We start from the raw sequence: 22,497 nt of genomic DNA, 5'->3' as shown, positions 1-22,497 counted from the left end.
ACCACTAAAAATAATTAACATAGTATTTAAAAGAAAAAAGGTACATTGACCCTAAATTAAGTAATAATAAGGGAATTTTGCAAAATCTTCCATATTCCCCTCTGAAACTTACATTCCCTACCATATTCTACCTCACCTTATAAAGTCTACCACATTTGGTAATTCGTGGACGAAAATGCCCTTAAGGTGGGTCAGGGACTCTGACTTAGATGGTGACAGCTTTTGGCAGATGTGATGATACAGGACGAAAAATCATGATGGAAGCATAAAGGATTAGGAGAAAAAATAATAGAGAACAGATGTCTTCTACTGTTGTTATTGGGTATTTAAAATTGACTTGTATAAGAAAATTGGTTATCCAAAATTTTGCGGGGGACAACGTAATAGATAATACATTAGAAGATATGATTACCTGCTAGCGGGGGATAACGTAATACATAATGCATTAGGAGACATGATTACCTGTTAGCGGAGAAATTTCGCGGGGGACAACGTAATATATAATACATTAGGAGATATGATTACCTGCTAGCGGGGGACAACGTAATATATAATGCATTAAGAGACATGATTACCTGTTAGCGGAGAACAATTGGTGACAGACTTTTGTTTTAGTCTCCAAATCTTGTCTCCGAATAGAAATTCTCTGTTACATATACGTTTTGTCCATCATCTTGCTCTATTATTATGAATCCTACATCTTATATGCAATTATTTTCATTTAAGAATTTTGAATTTTATTTAGATTTTTCGCCATCTATTTTGGTGTACAGATTAGTTGAGCGTTATTATCTTCATCTACATATTTACATATTTTAATAATATGTTATATTGGGGATAAGTTCATATCGAATGAGTAATAGAATTAGATCGGGGACAAATTCAGATCGAATGATAGACAAGATAATATGTAATAACTGGATATTTTTGTTATTTTACAATACAAGAAAAAAAAAATCGTGTCGGTGAAAACAATAATGCTCAGCTAATCTGTGGACCAAAATAGATGGTGAAAAATCTAAATCAAATTCGAACCCTTAAATGAGAACAATTGGTAGATAAAATGTGGGATTCATGATAATTTTAAAAGATGGTGAAATCGGGGACAAGATCTAGACATAAAAGAGAATTTTTTTTTGGGCAAAGAGTTGTTTTCATTACATTAGGTTAGAACCCAAATACAAAGATAATAGGATGTTAAGATCCCATAGTTTAAAGCACAACAAAAAGGGACAAACCCCAAAGCTACAATAAGAAAGATAGAAATATACATAAAGTTAATCAACAAGAAGTCCTTGAGAGCTTTGAGCCAAAAGCAAACATGCTTTATGGAACTTGTGAGATCAAAGTTTGTCGATGATTCCTCCAAGAGCGAGTCAATGGATGAAAGAGTTGCCAATGTCAATAGACGAATGGGCGTTGATGAAAGGGTCAAAGGTGAGAAACTCGCCGGCACGAGAGTAACTACATGAGGTAGTGCTTTGAGATAGGTTCGAACAATGGTGAAGGTTTTCAGCTGCTTGCGTTTGCTTGCTAAAGTTTCATAGGAATGAGAGTTAAACTTGGGCCAAGCTGAGCAGAGGGAAACATTAAAGAGAATTTATGATGATTAAAAATTAGGGGACAAAATCAATTAAAAGTTATATGTAAAGAATTTGTGCACGTTGTCGGGAGAAGTGAGAGAGAGACAAAAACGTTTCATTTTGTATTCGGAAAGATAATGATGTGTGGTTAAAGCGCACGGATCTCGAGGAAGGAGAGATGAAATAGAGAAGAAATAGTGAGGGCAATATAGATATTTTAAGTGGAAATGTGGTATGATGTGTAAGGGAGGAAGAATTATGGTAGATTGCATAAGAAATTGAAAATATATGGTAGATTTTATAATTTTTCCTAATAATAAGATGTCTTATTGTCAGCATTTAATCAAGCACACTCTGTAAATTATTTTTTCAGTAACAAAGAATCTTTAAAATCATTTTGAATCTGAATATTCAAGCTTCAATACTTTATAAATTTTTAAATTCTTAGCTCTTTAAGAAAAAGATGCATATAATGTAAATAAATTTTTTTTTGTTATATAAATTTTAAATAATAATAATAATAATAAAGGACAATTGCAGGTAAATCATATTTATTTTCTTTATATACTATATATTTCTATTTTCTTCTTGGTCATATTTGTTTATTTTAAAGTGTTTGGACGCTTACTGGTATGCCTTTATTGCTTGTCAAGTGGCCATGTTGTTCTTTATATGTTTAGTGGTATATGCTTTACTTTTATTCTTTACTCAATTCGATTGTCTTATTTTCTTCCAATTTTAATCACTTGAAAAGCAAAGCATATGCATTGTAATGGATGTTTTGATTGGATTCCACTCACGTTAGTCAATAATAAAAGGTCCAATAAGTCATATATCTAATTAAAAACAACTATACTATTTTTTAATAAAACAAAATTAAAATGTTAATATTAGGTATAATTAATAAGACCAAGTGAACTCCCACCAGTTAGTAATATCATTGGGCATTATTGAACTGAAGATTTTTGTCTTATAGTTCACATTATTCAATAATTAAAGCAAGATTCCATTTTCTTATTCCCTGCAAAGATGCTTGGTTGTTGAATGAAACAAAAATGCTTTTCCATAAATAAAATAAATTAACCGAAGTTTTTGATTCAGCTTTCAAATGGAGATCCATCTGGTTCGTTTAGGAATTAAGTATCTTTAATGGAATTTCTGCTCATTTACTAACTTCTAGCATCTTTTTACAATTGTATACACACATTCAGTACAAATATATAACAAAACCACATCGACCTCAATATAATTTCACTGGTCAACACTCCTGGAACACTCTAAAAAAGCACTGATTACCAATATATTTCCAACGGATTTTAAAATATTACAAACGATATAATATATGTATATATATATATATAATACGTGATGTACATGAATGAATCTTAATCTATTTAATTTTACCTAAAGTTTTATTAATAATAAAAAAATTTACATTTATTTTAATTTATTAAAAATACTCACTATGTTTCAATCTATTTTTGGGGGCAAAAGGCTTCCATTCACTTGAATGTTCAAAAAGCGAGAAGTTTGTAAAAGTTAAAACTAAAACAATACAAAGAGTTTTTTCAAAAAGATGCTCAATTTTGAAAAGCTCGCAATTTTTAAAGAATCTCTTGAAACTTCGGATGATTCATAGTATTAATGTTTGGTTCACACACAAGTATTTATATAATTTGTGGATCAAAAGTCTTAAGATCAAAAGTACAAGATGGAATATGTATACAGAAAGTATAGAAATGTTTTTATAATCGTGTAAGTAAACATAGAAGCGTATAGGAAAAGTAGACAAATTGTATTAAAAAAAGATAGTAGTATTGTATTGATAATATGTAAAGATTTGGTCCCAAGATAAGAAATGATATTTAGCGTGATTATTTGAAATATGACAATGGTTATGTCTAAAATTGTGGTGAAAAACTGAGAAGACGTTCACACAAAAAAAAAAAATAATTGAGAAGACGAGATCCTTTTTTTTGAAGTCTTCACCTCTCTTTTATACTTTATTTCTATCTCTCAATGTGCCTTACTTATTATTTCTAGTATAACTCAGTGAATAACTCTCATGGTATATATGATGACAAAAAAAAAAAACTCTCATGGTAATTAATTTATAAAGTTTTATTCCTTTGATCATGAGAAGTAATTCATGAACGGAATCACAAATTAATGTCAAGATTTTACCACCTCTTTTATGCACTGTAGACATTTTTGGATTTTCTAAATTGATGGTCCTATCATGCTCAAGATGGATCCAAAGCATCTACAAAAGTTTTTCTCCTCAAGGAATTCTCACTAGCTCAAAATTTTTGTGAACCTCTTAGCTAGACTTTTCAATAGTATGAGGTATGCTTCCATTCTTGCATCCTTTACTTCGTAAGCGCATTTGAATTTATTACAATCTTTTACTTTGCAATTATTTATTCACTACTGATCCCGAGTGAAAGGCAAATTCTGGCTATTCGGGTTTCGTATTCAGCTTAGTTGTCGAGGTTGACATGGTGTAGTTTTAACTTCAATCTTTTACATGAAAGACTACACCTAAACTACAAGTGCACAATAAATCAGTAATCGTATTTGAAGATAGATCCCATTGAGAGTGTAGCTATAGAAGATCAGGCGAAGACAAAACTAAACTTAGGGGTTTTGGTTCTCGGTTTCCTAATAACTAATGCAATGAAAGCAAATGAAAGCAATGAATGAAAGCAAGTAAATGAATGAAAGCAATGTAAGAATCGGTTAATAGTGGTTGTAAGTATGCGATTTAAGGCTTTCGGCATTCTAGGATTTCTACTGGTATCTTGGTTCTCGATAAATAGGGATGTCAACCAGACCTTATGTCCACGGGCCTGGTCCGTTTAGTAACATAGTGGGGTGGGTACAGGCCTATGTAGTGAAGTCCAAAAAATAGCGGGCCTAGCAGGTATGATCCGTTTGGATTGCGGATTAAACAAGACATGCCCATTAAATGTAGCGGGTTTGCGGGCGACCCGAAAAAGACCTTTGCATCTTCGTCGTTCAATCGTTCGCGCTTCAATTCTTCTTGAATCCTTGATTTATTGAAATAATTTTGTAGTGAATTGGAAGTAATCTTTCATTTGTTGCTTCAATTCTAATCGAATCCTTGTTTGTTCTTTTATCTTTTGTAGTGTTCTTGTTTGTTCAATCGAAACAAAAAAGCTAAGATCTTACTATGAATCTGTGATCGCTTCTAGGCCAGCGGTCGAGGTTGTGAAATTGAGAACGAATAAGCAGAGAGATTGAGAATTTTGGGTTTGTTATAGTTAACCCAACAACTTCTTCCTTTTCAATTTCATACCATGAGCCTGCTGTTGAGAAGATAATTCATGTTTTCTGGTCTCGCCTAGATTTTCACCTCCTAGTTTCACTTATTAAGTCTCTTGAAAAGGAAAGTTGAGAGTCAAGAGAAAGCATGTTCAAACATTGCTCCTTTTGATAATAACTTCAAGATCGAATGAACCTTATTTTTTGCAATCTTTATTCACCATTCTACATGATGTATCCCTATTTTTACCGGTTTTAACTATGTTTTAGGTATAGGTTTTAGAGTCTATTTGTTATTTCTAGAGTTTTTTCTAGTGTTTTTCATGTTATTACATGCTTAGGATTCATTTGGAGATAATGGAGCATTGTGGAGGAAAACAGAGAACTTATGCTGCAGAAGAAATCAGGAGACTAAAAACCGCGTAGGTGTCGAACCGAGTGACACCAATACCAGACGGCAATTCAGAGACGCAACTTATTAAAGTTTTGAAGATTTTCAAATTAGGTCCAGAACTTTCCCTTATTTTTAAAGAATGCCCATCACGTTTTTAGGTCATATATATAGATTTAAAGGTCATTGTTTAGACCTAAGCTTGGAGAGGCTATTCCCCTTATCTCTTTTGTTCTTGGAAGCAAAACCCTTTGGAGACTCCCTTTAGAGAAGATCTTTCTTACTCTTTCTCATGATATATAGCCGTTTTTACTTTCTTGTCTTACAACCTCACAATCTGCTATTGCTTTCTTCTATTTCTTTTTATTTTCACTACTATTTTACTTAGCTTAATTCAAAACCTTGGTCTATTTTGTGATCTGAGAGCTTTGTGGAATTCAACCATTAAGTGCTACAATCGATCTCTTATTTGAGAGAGTGGTCTTATGGCAATTTGAACCATATCAAATTTGGCGCCGTTGCCGAAGTTCTCTACGATTCACCATTAAATTTTGTCTAAGCTTCTATTTTTCTTTTTCTTTTTATTTACTTAGTCTTTCTCTTTTCTTTTTCTTGTGTGTTTCAGGTGTTTGTCTAATCACAGAACCAGGAACTAGAGAGAAACATGAACGAGAGTAAGAAAAATATTGTCTCAGAACTGATGATAGCACTGAATTGTCAACATGCTAAGGAAAGTCGAGTTATAGTACTAGTGTCAATTGACACCACCACTCGCTTCGATCGACACACATCACTGGTTGAAGCAGAGTCGTCTCCGATAGCAACTTTTCAAGTTGGGATCACTCCTATAAGTCCATTCACTACTGTCACGTCACACTGCACTTCTCATACTTTATCCACCTCTTAAACGGCTAAGGTACTCCTCTCCTCCTCATAAACCTCCAGATATCCTCAATAAGACTTTAAAATTTCCAACAAATGTTTCACGGTTAAGCAAGCTACAAGTTTCTCGTCGAGCGGTAGTTCTTTCTTTTGATGATTATGCAGGAAAAAGAAGTATTCCAGCCATACTTGAGCCCACCCTGCTGATGCTCCTCTCTTCCTAGATAGACCTCATACACTAATTGCTTATACACCAGCATGGATGATAAGAAGTCTTTCTCCGCGATATTTACTACCACCATCTGATCCACCTGATCCCCATATTCCATCAAAGTCAAGCTATTGACTATAAACAAGCGCTTAGTGGGAGGCAACCCACTAGTATGGTTTCTTTTTCTTTTTCTTTTTCTTTACTTTTTTGTTTTAATTTTCTCGCTTACTCCGGATTTGAATACCACTGGGGACAGAGCCATTTAAGTCTAGGGGAGGCGCTTACTAACTACGTTTTTCTTTTTGAGTCTTATTCTTATTCTTATGTTTCTTTTTGAGTCGTTTTATTGAGTCAAAATTTTGTAAGGAATTATGATCTCTATTCTTTAGATTATTGCCTGGTTGATTAATGTTGCAGGTTCGACTCAATGAGGATATCCTGGTTTCCAACACAATTCATTAAGGCCGGACCTAATCTCACTGCTCTTCCTTTTACCTCATCAAAACGGTTAGTGTTCATAGAACTTGACTCCTTGTTCATACCTGATATTGAGACCAATGTGAAAAAGAAAAGTATTCCTCTCCCCTTATAAAAAAAAAAGAAGAAGCAAGAGATTGATATGATTTTCGGTAGTGTATAGGGGTAGGAATATTTCCCATGACCCCATTATTATATATTATTAGGAATGATCAATTACAAAGGTTGGAAATATGTCGAGGGTGTCGATCCAGTATGCGAGTTCCCCTTTGTTTACTCTTCAAAAAGAACAAGTCTGGGGGAGAGAAAGAATACCAAAGAAAAAAAATATATATATAAAGAATGGTCGATTCATCATGGTATAGTACATGAATGAGTCTAAAAGGTTCTTGAATATTAGCTTGATTGATGAGACCCAGCGATGAAAGCCTAGTGGAAATAGTTGTGGAATTAGGTATGGAATCTAGAATGTTGTGTAAGCTTGCGGAGAAATACATGTTGGTTAGGATTTGATTAGAACTGCTAGGCATATGGATTTGGTTAGGATGATCATGGTAATAGGCTATAGAATGTTAGGAGTTCTTCTGTTTTCAAACCTCTTCCACGGGTTCGCCTTTTGTGTTTTGCTTGAGGGTAAGCAAAAGCTAAGTTTAGGGGAGTTGATATATCCCTATTTTTTACTTGTTTTAACTATGTTTTAGGTATAGGTTTTAGAGTATATTAGTTATTTATAGAGTCTTTTCTAGTCTTTTTCATATTATTACATGTTTGGGATTCATTTGGAGATAATGGAGCATTCTAGAGGAAAACAGAGAACTTATGCTGCAGAAGAAATCTGGGGACTAAAAACCGCGTAGATGTCGAGCGACACCAATACCGGACGGCATCTTATAGACGCAACTTATTGAAGTTTTGAAGATTTCCCAATTCGGCCCAGAACCTTTCCTTATTTATAAAGAAGGCCCATCACGTTTTTAGTTCATATATATAGATTTTAAAAGTTATTGTTTAGACCTAAGTTTGGAGAGGCTATTCCCCTTATCTCTTTTGTTCTTGGGAGCAAAACCCCGTTCTTTCTCATGATATATTGACTATTGATTTCCTATTCAGATTATGATTTGTGTTTCTTTGATCATGTTTGAGTAATCCACTTGTTAGGTTTAGGGTTTCTTATTAGGGATTCATATGGTTTAGTAGATTACCCCCCTGCTAGGTTATCTGTAGAATTTTTCATCTTTAATTGTTCTTAATGCTAGTTCTAGAGTAATTAACTAGAACTTGAATCCAAATAATAAATATACCCGCCATAGTTGGATCTATTATTTGATGAGCCTGGTTTATAGGTATGTAATAAGAATCGGCCTATCTACTAAGGTGAACAGTTGAACTTGTTTAGAATGCATGTCTAGGTATAAGATCTCTTGACACTTTGCGGTCGGTTCGTTCGATTGCAGGCAGGCCCGTCTGCCATCTCTATCGACAAACTAGGATTATGATCTCTTAAGTTTCTATTGTTTTGTTCTAGTTAATAACTACGAAGGCAGAATAAACAAATTAATCTAGGTTATAGGACTAACCGATAATCTTTCTATACTCCGTTTCTCAACTTACGCATGCAACAACGCAGTTCAATGCATTAGGATCGGATTCGCTAAGTACTTTATGTCTTGTCACTCAACTTATGAAGACAACAACACGAAGGATTGGTAACACTATGTTCGAGATTAGGTTTACTAGGTCAGAGCTCTAAACCTCTTGGATCAGCGTTTGGTGATCAATCTAAACCCATGCATTAAGTAAAAGATCTCCCAAAATAATCTAAGTGAGAAAGAAATACGGACCTAACAACCTAATATGATTTGAACCATAAATCCCGTTTAAATCAACTCATAAAACCCAACAAAGAGAACTACTTGCTCATGATGCAAAGAAACGACATGGAGGTGAAGTAGAAAAGCATCTTAAACGAATCAAATAAAGAAAGAGGGATCAAAGGAAACTTCTTTAGGTGTCACATAAGATAACTTGTCTCCCCAAAAGTTGTATAAGAAAGAGTAGAAGAAGAGAATAAAGAGATCAAAGAAGAACAAGAGTAGATATTTTCAAGGGACGACAAACTTCAAGAACATGGAGGGCTTCTACGAATTGAGTTTGGAGGCTGAGAGTCTCGTCGGGGTTGTGGCTGTGAAGGAGGCGAAGATATGCTCTAAGAGGTTTCTGTAAAATCATGTTAGGGTTTCATCATTTAGTCTCGGTTTTTATAGGCTTCAATTAGGTCAAGGGGCAAAGTCGTCTTTCTGTTGATTAGGTAAGTGGTTGGTCGAGCTTCTGGCTTTGTGGTGAGTCTTAGTGACCAGTTGGAAGAGTGAGAGACAACACGGATGCAAGCTTCATGATCGGTATTACAAGTTATTTTTCATTATACTTTAAATAATAGTATAAATTTATACTTATAAAATATTAAAAAAAAAAAAACCACACAAATATATATATGTAACTCGCAAATATACTTGGCTTGACCCTAGACTAAATAATTAACTAAATATATTAATATACGAAAGAAACACATAAACACGTCCTCACCTTATCCAATCAACTCATAAATCATGGTTTAGAGCAAGTCCATTGGGAGATCCTTACCAGTTTTTAACATAAATCTTTAATAATTTTGGAAAAAAATAAATCTAAAATGTGATTTAAGCTTGGGATCGCACCTTATTTTAGAGTTTTTTCAGTTGTTAAGGTGCTCATACGTGGCAACTACTCATTGGTTGCTTTTTTTGACAAAACATTTTTTTTCTTTTGCCGTGTTTTGCTTTTCAAATTGATTCTCCTCTCTTCTCTTCTCTTGTTAACTCCGGTGGCAATTGAACGATTGGTGATCATCATCATCACGCGTTTATATCATCAAATCGGAAGAGATTATCGACGGAATTTGTCTCTTATCCTCCGTGCTCATCATCTCAACCGACGCTGCTCAACGTCGATGAGTTTGGTGAACTTAATCGGAGAGGACTGTGAACCAAATCGGAGATGGGGTTTTTCACTTTTTGGGGTCTTTTAGTAAAACAATCTCATTTTCATTCATTAGCAAAAGATCACAATTGGGGGTTTATATACAATTAGACTTGGCCTAAACCATAAGCCACTAAACCAAATTAAGATTGGTTTATAGAATACCAATCTGCACAGACTCTATAATAAGAAGAAGCTAAACTATATACAAAATCTATGCTATATACATTAATAGTCCCTCTTATCTCAATTGAAGTTGCTTGGTACCAATAGTGTATCAGAAATTCACAATCATTATCTTCTTTGCATCTTTTTGGAGTTGTCAAGGAATCAAACTCATTTGATCATTGTAGGTAACGTGGATATATGAAGCATATGTTTTTGGGGAATGATAAGTGCTTAACCATGATTGAACCACATAAGACATGGTGAAAGAGAAAAGAAGAATTGATAAGTGCGTTATTTAGATTTAGGAGATCAAGCTCCACGTTTCCATATTCCCACTTTGTTAATTATGTTCTTTGGTTTTAGGATTAGTTATCGATCCCCTTTGCTTTCCTTTGTGTACTTAAAGGCTTCCAAGTTATGAGAAGGAATTATACTTGATTTGCCAAAAGAAACTTGTGTTTGTGTTGTGTGTTTACACATTCTCTTAGCTTTGAAGAAGGACCACCTAACAGGGAATCAAAGTTTTGTAAATAGAACCCACGGCGACGTCGAAATGTATGTATGCTTCAATCTTGTGTGGGTTAGGGGTAGAAGAAATGATGGGATTGGTCGAACTAAGGATGGTTAGATTCTTGTTGATCTTCAAATGGAGAACAAGATCACCAAAGACATGGCTGAGGATGAATTGGAAACGCAGAGTCTAGAAGATAGTTGCTTGGACTTGATTTTGTTGGTTTTTATTTTCTCTGAGAAAAAGTGTTGATCTTTTAAGGTTTCTCTGAAAATCCTTAATGAGATGATTCTACCATTGGAGGAGGAAAAAATAAGAATCTCCTTATGAAGTCCTTAACTTTGAATTATGCAAAAAGTATGATTAATATATTGAAAATTCCTAATGAGGGACTCTACCACTAGGGATGCTCTTAGGAATAACAACATCAGCAATATGGTTCAAAAATGATCCCGGTCTACATCAGTTTAGATTAACTGGTAAAGGATTAAATCATAATAATATCCAAAACTTAATTCATTAAACCAACCCAAATTCTAAGGAGGGTGTATCCAATCTTATATTTTGAGTGATTTGAGTTATTTTGAGTTTTTATATGATTTTGAAAAATTTGGGGGAATTTAAGGAAGTTGTTATAATCTATGGTAAAATCTTCTCAAATTCCACCTAAAACTATGGGATTTAAAATTCTGTATTTTTAACTAAGGAAATCCACTAAAATTCATTTAAGTCTCTTCAAGTCACTACAAATCCAATCCTTAAAATGTTTTCAATAACAGGGAATTTTAAAGTAGATTTTAGAATCACTAGTTAATAACATTAAATTTTATGAGATTTGTAAAAATCCATGATTGAATAATATAGGATTTGTTATTTTAACACAAATTACTTGAAATGTTTGATTGAATACACCCCCTAAATCTCGGTAAAATAGATTTTGGCGTCTCCTTAATTATATTTATTAGAACCGGTTTAATAACTAAATTAATCTGTGAATTTAATATTAATCGCCCAAACACGCTATGCTAAGCCACACCATAATTCAATTCACGTGACCATAATATTACGTCACCGGTTTTCTGTACTTTAATTACTTGGTTTAGTTCCCTGGTTCAATAATTAACAAAAGCAACACAAGTAAACCTTCGCAATTTAACATTTTACCAAAAAAATAAAAAACAAAAGTGTAACCTTCGCCGTTTACCTTTGCCGGCGTTTACACTCGACGGTTCATGACGTCTCGACGAAGTGGATCTGCAACGGTTCAACCCCATGGTGGTTACGTCCTCATGACTCAACAATTAAACAACAACAGATGAACAAAACATAAAACAAACATGAAGCTTCATGTACAAGCTGTTGGAACTCAATTTTACATATGTGGCTCCGACCAACTTTCCGGCGACTTTTCCGGTGATGTACGTCACCGGAATGACCGGATGATAGAGTCTTTGGATTCCTTGTAATGAGCACTATAAGATAGTATAGTTACATGTAAATATTGAAGTTATTATGAATGAGTAATTGAGATCTAAAGTGTTTAGCTTGAAAGTTTACAATAACAAATATTGACATTTGTCCCACATTGGATGTTTGAAGATTCTCCTCTAGTATATATAGTGTTATCCATTTAAAATGGTTCACTAGCTATTGGGAAGTGACACTATAGTGTTGGAGATGCAAGTCCTTTATGCAACAACACACATGCGCTGTCGCCGTGTCGGGTCGGGCTTGAGCTTGGGCTCTTGGGGAATAACCAATGTTCTTTTTGGAGAAAATACTTATGAGGCTTTGTTGCATTATTTGTAACATTTGGAACACCTCTTCCTCTCATTCTCTTCACTCGTTTTTTGCTACAAGTTAAACGAAACTCTCTCCCTCTCCTCCTTTCTTCTCAAAGTAAGTCAAGAGTATATCATTTGTTTCAAGTTTGCAGATTCCGCTATCGTGTGTTGCGATACCGATCTTATAGTGATTGTATCCTGCGATCCGCTGCTCATAAAATCGCCACACTGCGAGAGCTAGCAAGATCCTTTGGGAAAGTTTGGAAACACTGTACAAAGTCTTCAATGTGGGTTCTGGAAAATTCGCCACTGGGAACTTCCTTAACTACAAAATGGTAGACTCGAGACCCATCATGGATCAAGTCAATGAGTTGCAATTGATATTCTAAGGCATAGCTGATGAGGGAATGAAGATCTGTGAAACCTTCACGGTGAATTCCATTGTCGAGAAGTTACCTCCAAGTTGGAGTGATTTCAAAAACTACCTTGAATTCAAGCAAAAGCCTTTGAGCTTACAGAACTTGATCGCTAGGCTGCAGAATGAGTCTTCCGAGAGAGACAAATCTTGTTTCGTAGCTCATGATGCAAATGTGGCTGAGTACAAGAGAAAGGGTAAAGCCAAAGTTGTTTATAACAACAAGGGTGAAAAACCTAACAAGGGTGGTCCAAAGATAATGTCATCTAAACCCTCCACTAGCTTTAAGAAGCAAGGTGATATTAAAAAAAATTCTGGGAAGTGCACCTACTGTGGCAAGCAAGGTCATAAGGCGAGTGAGTGTTGCAGCAAAGCTAAGGGAAAAGGTCAGCTAACCAAGCGAATTTGACTGAAGATGACCTCTATGCGGTGGTCACTGAAGCAAATGTGGTGACGACTGATGAAAACCCAATGGAGTGGTGGTACGACAGTGGAGCAACCACCCACATCTGCATCAATATAGACATGTTCAGCACCTATCAGAAGTGCAAGTCTGACGACAAACTGATGATGGGCAATGTCTCTCACTCCAAGATTGAAGGCACTAGTAAGGTGGTCTTGAAGCTCACTTCGGGAATGACTATCACCCTTTCCAACGTGAAGCATGTTCCAAAACATGAGGAAGAATCTGATCTCTGGTACTCTGATGAACAAGCACGGTTTTGCTATCAACTTTGAGTCCGACCAGCTGATCCTAAGGAAGAATGGTGTGTTTATTGGTAAAAGTTTTGTTAAGGGAGGACTTGTCAAAATGTGTGTTTAGACAATCCTCAAGAAAGATGATGTAGCTTCTACTTCTGTTTCCAACAATGCTATCAATAAAAATTCAGTTGCTTATTTGGTTGAGTCTTTTGAATTATGGCATGAGCGTTTAGGACATGTGAATTTTAAATCTATGCAACAATTAATTAATTTGAACCTAATACCAAAATACAAAATAAGCAAAGAAAAATGTGAAATATGCGTTCAAGCTAAACTCACAAAAACACCATCTCCTCGTGTTGAACGAACCACCGAACCTCTAAGTTTAATACTCACAGATTTGTGCGACTTAAAATACGTACAAACTAGAGGCAGTAAAAAGTATTTTTTTACCTTCATAGATGATTTTACAAAATACTGCTACGTTTATTTACTACATAGTAAAGATGAAGTCTTGGAGAAATTCAAACAATATAAAACCGAGGTTGAAAATCAACTCTCGAAAACTATTAAGATAGTTAGAAGTGATAGAGGAGGAGAATATGATGGGCCATTTAATGCGTTATGTCAAGAAAATCCGGTTGGTTCACCTCAACAAACAGAACCGAACTGGTTACTAATTAAAAAAAATGTTTCCCAGTGGGTATAAGCATAAAACAAAACCGAACAAAATAATCAAAATTCCGGTATGATTATTATTTTTTAGTTTTTCTTCTATAAAATACTGAATCCGATTGGTAAAATAAAACTGTACAAATATTTTAGCTGTAAGCTTTTCTGAAATAGTGCAAAGCTGTAAAAAAGAATTGTACAAGAAAATTATACAATAAAGCTGTTACAATCCGATGACTCTAAACTCGATTCAACACAACTCAAACAAGCTTCAATTCGCAGAAACTCAAGAGATCAATCAAAGAACGAAAACAAACAAAGAACAAAACAAACACACGATTGTTTACCCAGTTCGGATCACCGATGTGATGAACCTACGTCTTGGGTCAGAATTAATCCAGCAATCCACTACGAATCAATGTTTACTCAAGCTCAAAACCCAGTGCTCAAGATCGTTTACAAGAGAGAAGAATTGAGATAAGAATTTTCCGTTACAACGAATAATTGAAGAAGACGAAGACTATTTATAACAGAGTAAGGAAAGTCAAACCATCTAATTCCAGAAGAGTCTTTTGATCCTTCTGTTATTCTGAAACTAATTTCTTCTTCTTCTTAAACCAATACCAAACCGGCACTGAACCATGATCCACCAACTAACCAGCTAAACCAAGTCGACATCAGGCTAAACCAAAAGTTTGAATCATACCTTTACAATTCTCCACCTTGATACAAATCTTCTTCAACATAGTAGACTGCTATGCTTGGACTTAACCTCCAGCAATGCAAGCTTAAAAGCTTACTTCCATTCGATCAGCTTCAGAGTATCTAAAGCTGAATCAAAACTCTTCACAGGTATACACTTGGTCAACATATAAACAGGATTGATAGAAGTATGAATCTTCACTACTTCAATGTTTCCTTCTTCAATAATGTCACTCAGAAATGACCTCTTGCGTGCAATATGCTTGGTCCTTTCATGGAACACTCTGTTCCTGGACAAACAAATTGTAGACTATGAATCACTCCAGACTTGTGCTTTATCCTGCTGAAAACCGAGATCTTCAAGCAACCCTTTAACCCATATAGCTTCTTTTACTGCTTCAGTCAAAGCTATAAACTCTGCTTTAGTTGATGACAAAGCCACTACGGATTGCAGACAAGACTTCCAACTGATTGTATTACCTCCTATTGTGAAAACATATCCACTAGTAAACCTTTTTCTATCAAGTCTCCACCATGATCTGAGTCACAGTAACCAATGACACTGAGATCTTTTCCTTAGGTATACCCCAAACTCAGATCATGTGATCCTTTTCTGTACCTTAACAGCCACTTGATTGCTTCCCAGTGAACTAATCCTGGTTTACTCATGAAACGACTGACTAGTCCTATTGCATAGGCTAGGTCCGGTCTTGTGCTGATCATAGCGTACATTACACTTCCAATAGCACTTGAGCATGGAGTTTTTACTGTATCTATGCATTCTGAATCATCTTGTACAGATGCAAGTTTAAAATGTGTACCAATAGGAGTAATAGCTGACTTACAATTACTCATATTGAATCTCTTGAGCACCTTTTTCAAGTATCCTGCTTGAGATAAACACAAAACTCCATTCACTCTATCTCTTTTGATTTCAATACCAAGAATCTTGCTTGCAGCTCCCATGTCTTTCATCTCAAACTCACTACTGAGTCTCTTCTTAACCTTGTTAACCTCTGACATATTCTTAGCTGCAATCAACATGTCATCAACGTATAACAGAAGATAAACAAGTTCTTCATTGTTCACTGTCTTCACATATACACACTGATCATGATCACTTCTCTGAAACTTCTCATCTGTCATAAACTTGTTAAATCTTTTGTACCACTATCTTGGTGCATGTTTCAAACCATACAAGGACTTCTTGAGAAGACATACTTTGTCTTCGTTTCCAACTGACACCACACCCTCTAGCTGCTCCATATACAGCTCTTCTTCCAATTCACCATGTAAGAAGGCTGTTTTAACATCCATCTGTTCAAGTTCTAAGTCAAGATTAACCACCATAGACATTAAAACTCTGATAGAAGTGTGTTTAACCACAGGGGCAAATATTTCTTGGTAGTCAATTCCCTCTTTCTATGAGAATCCTCTTGCAACAAGTCTTGCCTTGTATCTCTTGGATTTAACACCAGTTATACCAGCTTTGATTTTGAATAACCATTTGCAACTGATAGCCTTTCTATCCTTTGGTCTGTCAACAAGTTCCCAAGTAGCATTCTTTGTTAAAGAATCCATTTCTTTACCTATAGCTCCATTCCATAGCTCCGAGTTTTCATCCTTTTTAGCATCATGAAGACATTGTGGTTCTTCTTCCACATTCAGTACCTCATATGTCATTAATGCAAATGAAAATTGAGAATAGTCTTTCATTTTAGCTGGAGCTACAATCTGTCTGCGAGTTATATCTCTTGCAAGTTGGTAGTTTGTTAAACCACTCGGTTCTGGTGACTGAGTTTCTGCAGGTTCTGCAGGTTCTTCAGAATCTTCTTCAGATTCACTTTCACTGACTTCTACTGGATCAGTAGTTACTCCACCTTGCTTAGAGCTGACTCGCTTCTTGACCAATTCTGTAATAACACCAAAATTTGATGTTGATGCTTCAGAGTCTCCTGCTACTGCATCATTCACATCTTTGTTTAAGTCTTTATAGACCATGTCTTCACGAAATATCACATTTTGAATTATCACGCATTTTCTTTCATCAAGTAGCCAAATCTTATAACCTTTTGTGCCTGCAAGGTAACCTAAGAACACTCCTTTCAATTCTCTTGGTTTTAGCTTTCCTTGGTCATGATGAACATATGCGATTGAACAAAATCTTTTCAAGTGTTTGTATCCTGGCTTTCTGTTTAGCCATAGCTCTTCAGGAACGTTATGATCAATGGCTGAGGCAGGAGATCTGTTAATGATGTATGCAACAGTTGCAGCTGCTTCAGCCCAGAAACTCTCATCCAGACCAAACTCAATTAGTAAACATCTCACTTTCTCCATGATCGTCCTGTTCATTCTCTCTGCAACACCATTTTGTTGTGGTGTGTAAACACATGTCTTGTGTCTTTCAATACCATGGGTCTTGCAGTACCTGTCAAACTTAATATTGCAAAATTCCAACCCATTATCTGTTCTCAAACACTTAACCTTTCTATCTACCTGATTCTCTACATGTTCTTTCCGCTTCTCCAGGACCTTCATTTTCCATTTTCTTCTTTCTAGCAAAACAGTCTTTCTTAACATGACCTTCTTTCTTGCAAAACCAGCAGGTTACTCTTGTTTTAGAATTTGACCTGCTTCTACCTCTGCCTAGACCACCTTTCTAATTGTTTTGATTGTTTATCACTAGTGGTCTACCTCTTTCAGTAGTATACAAGACTGTTGATGAGCTTCTTTCAAGATCAAGTGATTCATTTAGCTCTCTTTCCAATGACTTAGCAGAGGAGATAACATCCTGTAATGACAAAGCTTTATTCTCATACTTCAGTGTATGCTTTAGTTGAGAGTATCTTGATGTAAACCCATTCAAGAACAATATTGCACAAACTTCTTCACCTACCACAATCTCAAGACTGCTCAGCTTTGCAACTATTTTCAAGAATTCATTCACATTCTTATTAATTGACATTGTGTCATTCATCTTAAATGAGTAAAACTTAAGCTCCACATAGATTCGATTTGGTAACGATGTTTCCATATACAGCTTGTTCAAGGGTTCCCACATCTCTGCAACAGACTTGCAATGATCAATCTTTCTCAGAACAACATCACCAACATGAACGATAATCACATTCATAGCATGTTCTGATTTCTCCATCTTTTCAAGATCTAGTACTACCTTTGTTTGTGATGATTCTGATCCATCATCATCACCTTCCTCAACCTTCTTTCCTTCACTTTTAGTAAACGGAACAACTTTTGTTAATGTCAAATCATCGATCACTCCTTTAAGCCTAGCTAAGCTGAGATGTGCTTTCATCCTTTTCTTCCATAGCGAGAAGTCTGAGTTCTCGTTAAAGACTTGAAACGACGCCTTTAAACATGAGTTAAGGTTTGCTTCGCTCGTCATCGCCATTAAAGAACCTTAGGCTCTGATACCAATCTGTTACAATCCTATGACTCTAAGCTCGATTCAACACAACTCGAACAAGTTTCAATTCGCATAAACTCAAGAGATCGATCAAAGAACGCAAACAAACAAAGAACAAAATGAACACACGATTGTTTACCCAGTTCGGATCACCGATGTGATGAACCTACGTCTGGGGCCAGAATCAATCCAGCAATTCACTACTAATCAATGTTTACTCAAGCTCAAAACCCAGAGCTCAAGATCGTTTTCAAGAGAGAAGAATTGAGATAAGAATTTTCTGTTTCAACGAACAATTGAAAAAGATGAAGACTATTTATAACAGAGCAAGGAAAGCCAAACCCTATAATTCCAGAAGAGTCTTCTGATCCTTCTGTTATTCTGAAACTGATTTCTTCTTCTTCTTAAACCAATACTAAACCGGCACTGAACCATGATCCAACAAATAACCAGCTAAACCAAATCAACATCAAACTAAATCAGAAGTTTGAATCACACTTTTACAAAAGCTGAAAGTAAAACTGTTTGTAAAGCTTTTGATAAAAAATTTATAAATGAAAACTGTCAAAAACTGTATTGCTTTAATAATAAATTACCATTCAAAACTAATATTGTTATCCGCATTGTAGAGTTTAATTGGTATGGGTCAAGACATGCCTACCTAAATAACATTTAAATTTTTAATTACAATAGAAATTCAATTAATTTCGCTATTTTATTGTGAGTTTATATATAAACATGTTTGACAGCAACGAAACTCACATACAAATAGAAAGCAATATGACAAAAGAATACTATTAACGTAAAACCCACACCTAGTGCAAATGTTCATACAATAAAAATTTTTTAAAGAAATACCACTTAACGTGGATTGGCTTAAAACAACAAACTAGTATTAACAAAGTTGACATAATAAAACAAATTATTGCCTTATCACTAGATTTTAACCAACCGAAGGCATAGCAAATTATTTTAAGTCTAGGAAAGAGTACAATTTTTGCTACACATATTTTTAGTGTGTATCAACAATGGTTCTATCAAATGAGGAAAATAATAATCTGAAATGATGAGTCAATTATAGTTGCATCACCCCTTTTTCTTTTAGGCTCACATCCATATAACCTCTGGTTTCTATCAAATATAAAAAATCTATTTTAATATGACAAGTCATGTTCATGGGGTTGGATAGATACATTACACTAATGGCTTTATGAATGTCGTCTGCTAGTTATGTTAAGTCACATTATTCTTAAACTAATCAATTTCCCAAAAACATTTGGGTTAAATCAGAATTCATATGGATAGTTATAGGATTAATGTTGTTTGTTCTAGAAAGGAATTTTTTTTGTTCGAGGTTGTATAGTGATTGATCCCAACACAAATGACTTATGATTGCTAAAGAGATAAAATGTGCACGTATATCTTTTTTCTGTTTCCATATAAAATTCTTAAAAGTTTAATATATCCGGAGGTGAATCTTTCATGCTTGGTAATAGTAGTAATGAAATTTAATCCAAAGAAAAAGTTTATAGTTTCTATTTCTCCAAAATCATTCGCTACGGCAACTTTCTGCATATTTTCCTGCATTGTTTGCTCTCACTCGATTTGTTGTTTCAATGTGCATTTCAAGTTTAAATCTGGTCTTAAAAACAAAGACATTTGAGGATTTAATTGTCCATTACCATTATGCATAACCACACGTAGTAGGGACTTCCATCGACTAGTGATTTGTTCACTTTTGGAATAACAAAAATATGATCATTGCATGGTTACTTGTTAATCTTAGAAATCCGAAATTAACCAAACTTCCTTAAACTCGTTGAGATTTTGTTAATTCTACTGAAAACAAATATTAAAAAGCTTTGCAAAGCTCGTTTACTAATTTTCAAAATAACACAAGTAAAGCTATTAATAAAAAAAATATGAAAACTCAAAATATAATCTTAATTGATAAAATATTAAAATCTAAAATATAAATAAAACAATAAATAATTGTCAAGTTTTACCCTACATTTAATTGATATATAATGTAGATACCATGATCGTCTTCTCTCTAACATATGAACAACTTTCTCCAAGGAAATGGTAGATGTCGTCAACCATCATGTCATCCAAAATAGAACTTAATTGGATTAAGAAACTAAATAACTGATCTCAACTGATATAATAGTGAAAAGTTCTAAGTAAGAGGGTATAGACGATACACAATTTTGTTTGAAACGCGTCAAACAAATGTTTTTTACTTGTTCTTATTGATAATAAATCTTTTACAAGGATTCTATTACCTCGGCAATTACTTGACATATTCTACCCGAATGATCAACCCCGACTAAGAACAAATCTAAGCCTAATCACTCCTCTGTTTCTTATCACACGCTTGTGAAGAGGAGGGATTACAAACACCCACTTTCTAAGCTTTTACTAGGCTTCGAAAGCTTTAAACGTATGGCAATATTCTAGAGTGCTTAGGCGGCTCAATGCCTAATCCTAGAATATTTATGCTATTCTCGCTAACCCTAATTCCTAGGATCTCTGAGAATCAATGAGCGAGATCTTTCTTGAATCGTCAAGCCTATCCCTTTCCTTGTTGGGATCTTCCTTGATCTTCAAGCCTATCCCTTTTCCTTGTTCGAGATACTCCTTGATATTCAAGCCTATCTCTTTCCTTAACTTGTTGAGAAGAATATTCACCAAATCTTCTCAACCAACTTTCGTGTTTGATCACCATGCCAATTCAGCAAAGCTTCTTGGCACGTCACATCAACCACTCCAGCACCGCCATGTCAGCTCACGCGTCCATGTCAGCAACTCAGACGTTTGATGTAGATTTGATGCACCGTCCTGATATCCAACAGCTCTCTGATGTCCAACAGCTCCTTGATGTCCATTAGTTCGTTGATGTCAGAATCTGCATCCTCAATCTCCCCTTTTTGGACTTAGTTTGATACTCAAGCATCCTTCTGGCTCAACCTAAAAAGATACTAAACAAACCAACCAAAAAGAAACAGATAAAACAACATCTAGCTAGAGATTAAAGCTTGTTCATATCAGAACTGTGTTAAGAATGCAAAAAATCAATAGGAACGAAAATCAAGTTCTTAACCGTTCACATCACTCAGAAGGATTCTAACAACGAACTCCTCCAATACCAGGCAGTGAAAATATGTCTAAACTTAAAACGCATTAAATTGAAACAAGTCTCCCCCATAAATAGTGAACACTACTCATCTAGTATTTAGTCAACAATACTCATCAAGTGATCAGTCAACTATGAACATTACTAAGTAATCAGCAGTTAGTCAAACTCCCCCACAATCAAGCATTCTATAAACCAGACTCATCTCCTCCTGCTTGAGTGCAAAACTAAGTTAAAAACAACTAGTTACAAAAGATCTACATCAAGATAAGTAGTTAGAAACACTTACCTGATATTAGTGTATCGTGAAAACACTTTGATGACCAACCACTTCTCAAACTACTGCAGCCAAATCCGGGTTTGATTTCACCAGCCGTGTGACTCAACCAATCTTCGTGATAAAACCTAAAAGTCATACAGAAGGAAACCCAAACACAACAACAAGACAAAATCTAGAAATGTTTCTAGCATACATATCAAAAGATAAGATTCGTCCAAGCATCTGTGTTTAACTTATTACATACCCAAGTTTTCAGATGATACATATCATCAGTTCAAAAAGAACAAAAACAAAAGCATGGTATGAAATAAAAACAAGGTTGTCAAAAACTAGATTTTAAAGGTTAAAAATATCAATCTCCCCCACAAATTAATTCCCCCATCTTGAGTAGAATCAAACACATCTCCTCCTGCTTTAGTGCATGAATTAGTCAAAAATCACACAACATCAGCAAAGATATAATATCTCAGAGAAAACAGAGAAACACTTACCTGCATCTAGAGCAGCATGCTGATAACACTGTATTTTACTCATTTTAGGTGTATGTTTATCATCATTTAGCTTTGCATTTGCTCATTGTATCATATCATTTTGCACCATTTTAGCTTGTTTTGCATACTTAGGAATCTAGGATCATCTTGCATTCGCATTGCATATTTTGGTGTGCTTTCAGGTGCAAAAGGAGCTTAAAAGGACTTTACTCGATCCATTCACTCGATCCAGGCAGCTATAGAAGAGGCAACATTCTACTCGACCTCTTTACTCGATCCAGGATGCTACAAATGAGGCTAAAGTTTACTCGACCCTCTTAATCGATCAAGGTAACCTCAGATGAAGCAGCAGATTCATCTACTCG

At 35.0% G+C, this 22,497-nt stretch overlaps 1 protein-coding gene, 2 long non-coding RNA genes and 2 pseudogenes across 5 annotated transcripts; 3 read left to right on the top strand and 2 right to left on the bottom strand.

The window, feature by feature from the left end:
• The first annotated feature begins 9,389 nt into the window (after window positions 1-9,389).
• On the top strand, window positions 9,390-9,804 carry AT2G05545. The gene has a single exon (NR_140087.1). It is a non-coding gene; the product is annotated as an other RNA (long non-coding RNA).
• Window positions 9,805-10,269: 465 nt separating this feature from the next.
• AT2G10455 (uncharacterized protein) lies at window positions 10,270-10,640 on the top strand (the record flags this gene model as incomplete). Its single annotated transcript, NM_001335355.1, has 3 exons — window positions 10,270-10,302; window positions 10,382-10,426; window positions 10,509-10,640. 3 exons carry the CDS (start codon window positions 10,270-10,272, stop codon window positions 10,638-10,640), a joined length of 210 nt encoding a protein of 69 aa, NP_001324385.1.
• AT2G05535 lies at window positions 10,601-10,936 on the bottom strand. The gene has a single exon (NR_140086.1). It is a non-coding gene; the product is annotated as an other RNA (long non-coding RNA).
• A 1,576-nt stretch (window positions 10,937-12,512) lies between these two features.
• AT2G10530 lies at window positions 12,513-14,068 on the top strand (annotated as a pseudogene; the record flags this gene model as incomplete). The annotated part of the gene is made up of 1 exon: window positions 12,513-14,068.
• An 821-nt stretch (window positions 14,069-14,889) lies between these two features.
• AT2G10520 lies at window positions 14,890-18,210 on the bottom strand (annotated as a pseudogene; the record flags this gene model as incomplete). Its single annotated transcript has 1 exon — window positions 14,890-18,210.
• Window positions 18,211-22,497: the final 4,287 nt, after the last annotated feature.

Source organism: Arabidopsis thaliana, chromosome 2 (genome assembly GCF_000001735.4).
Source record: "Arabidopsis thaliana chromosome 2, partial sequence".
NCBI lineage: Eukaryota > Viridiplantae > Streptophyta > Magnoliopsida > Brassicales > Brassicaceae > Arabidopsis > Arabidopsis thaliana.
This window is presented reverse-complemented; position numbering and strand designations above follow the sequence as displayed.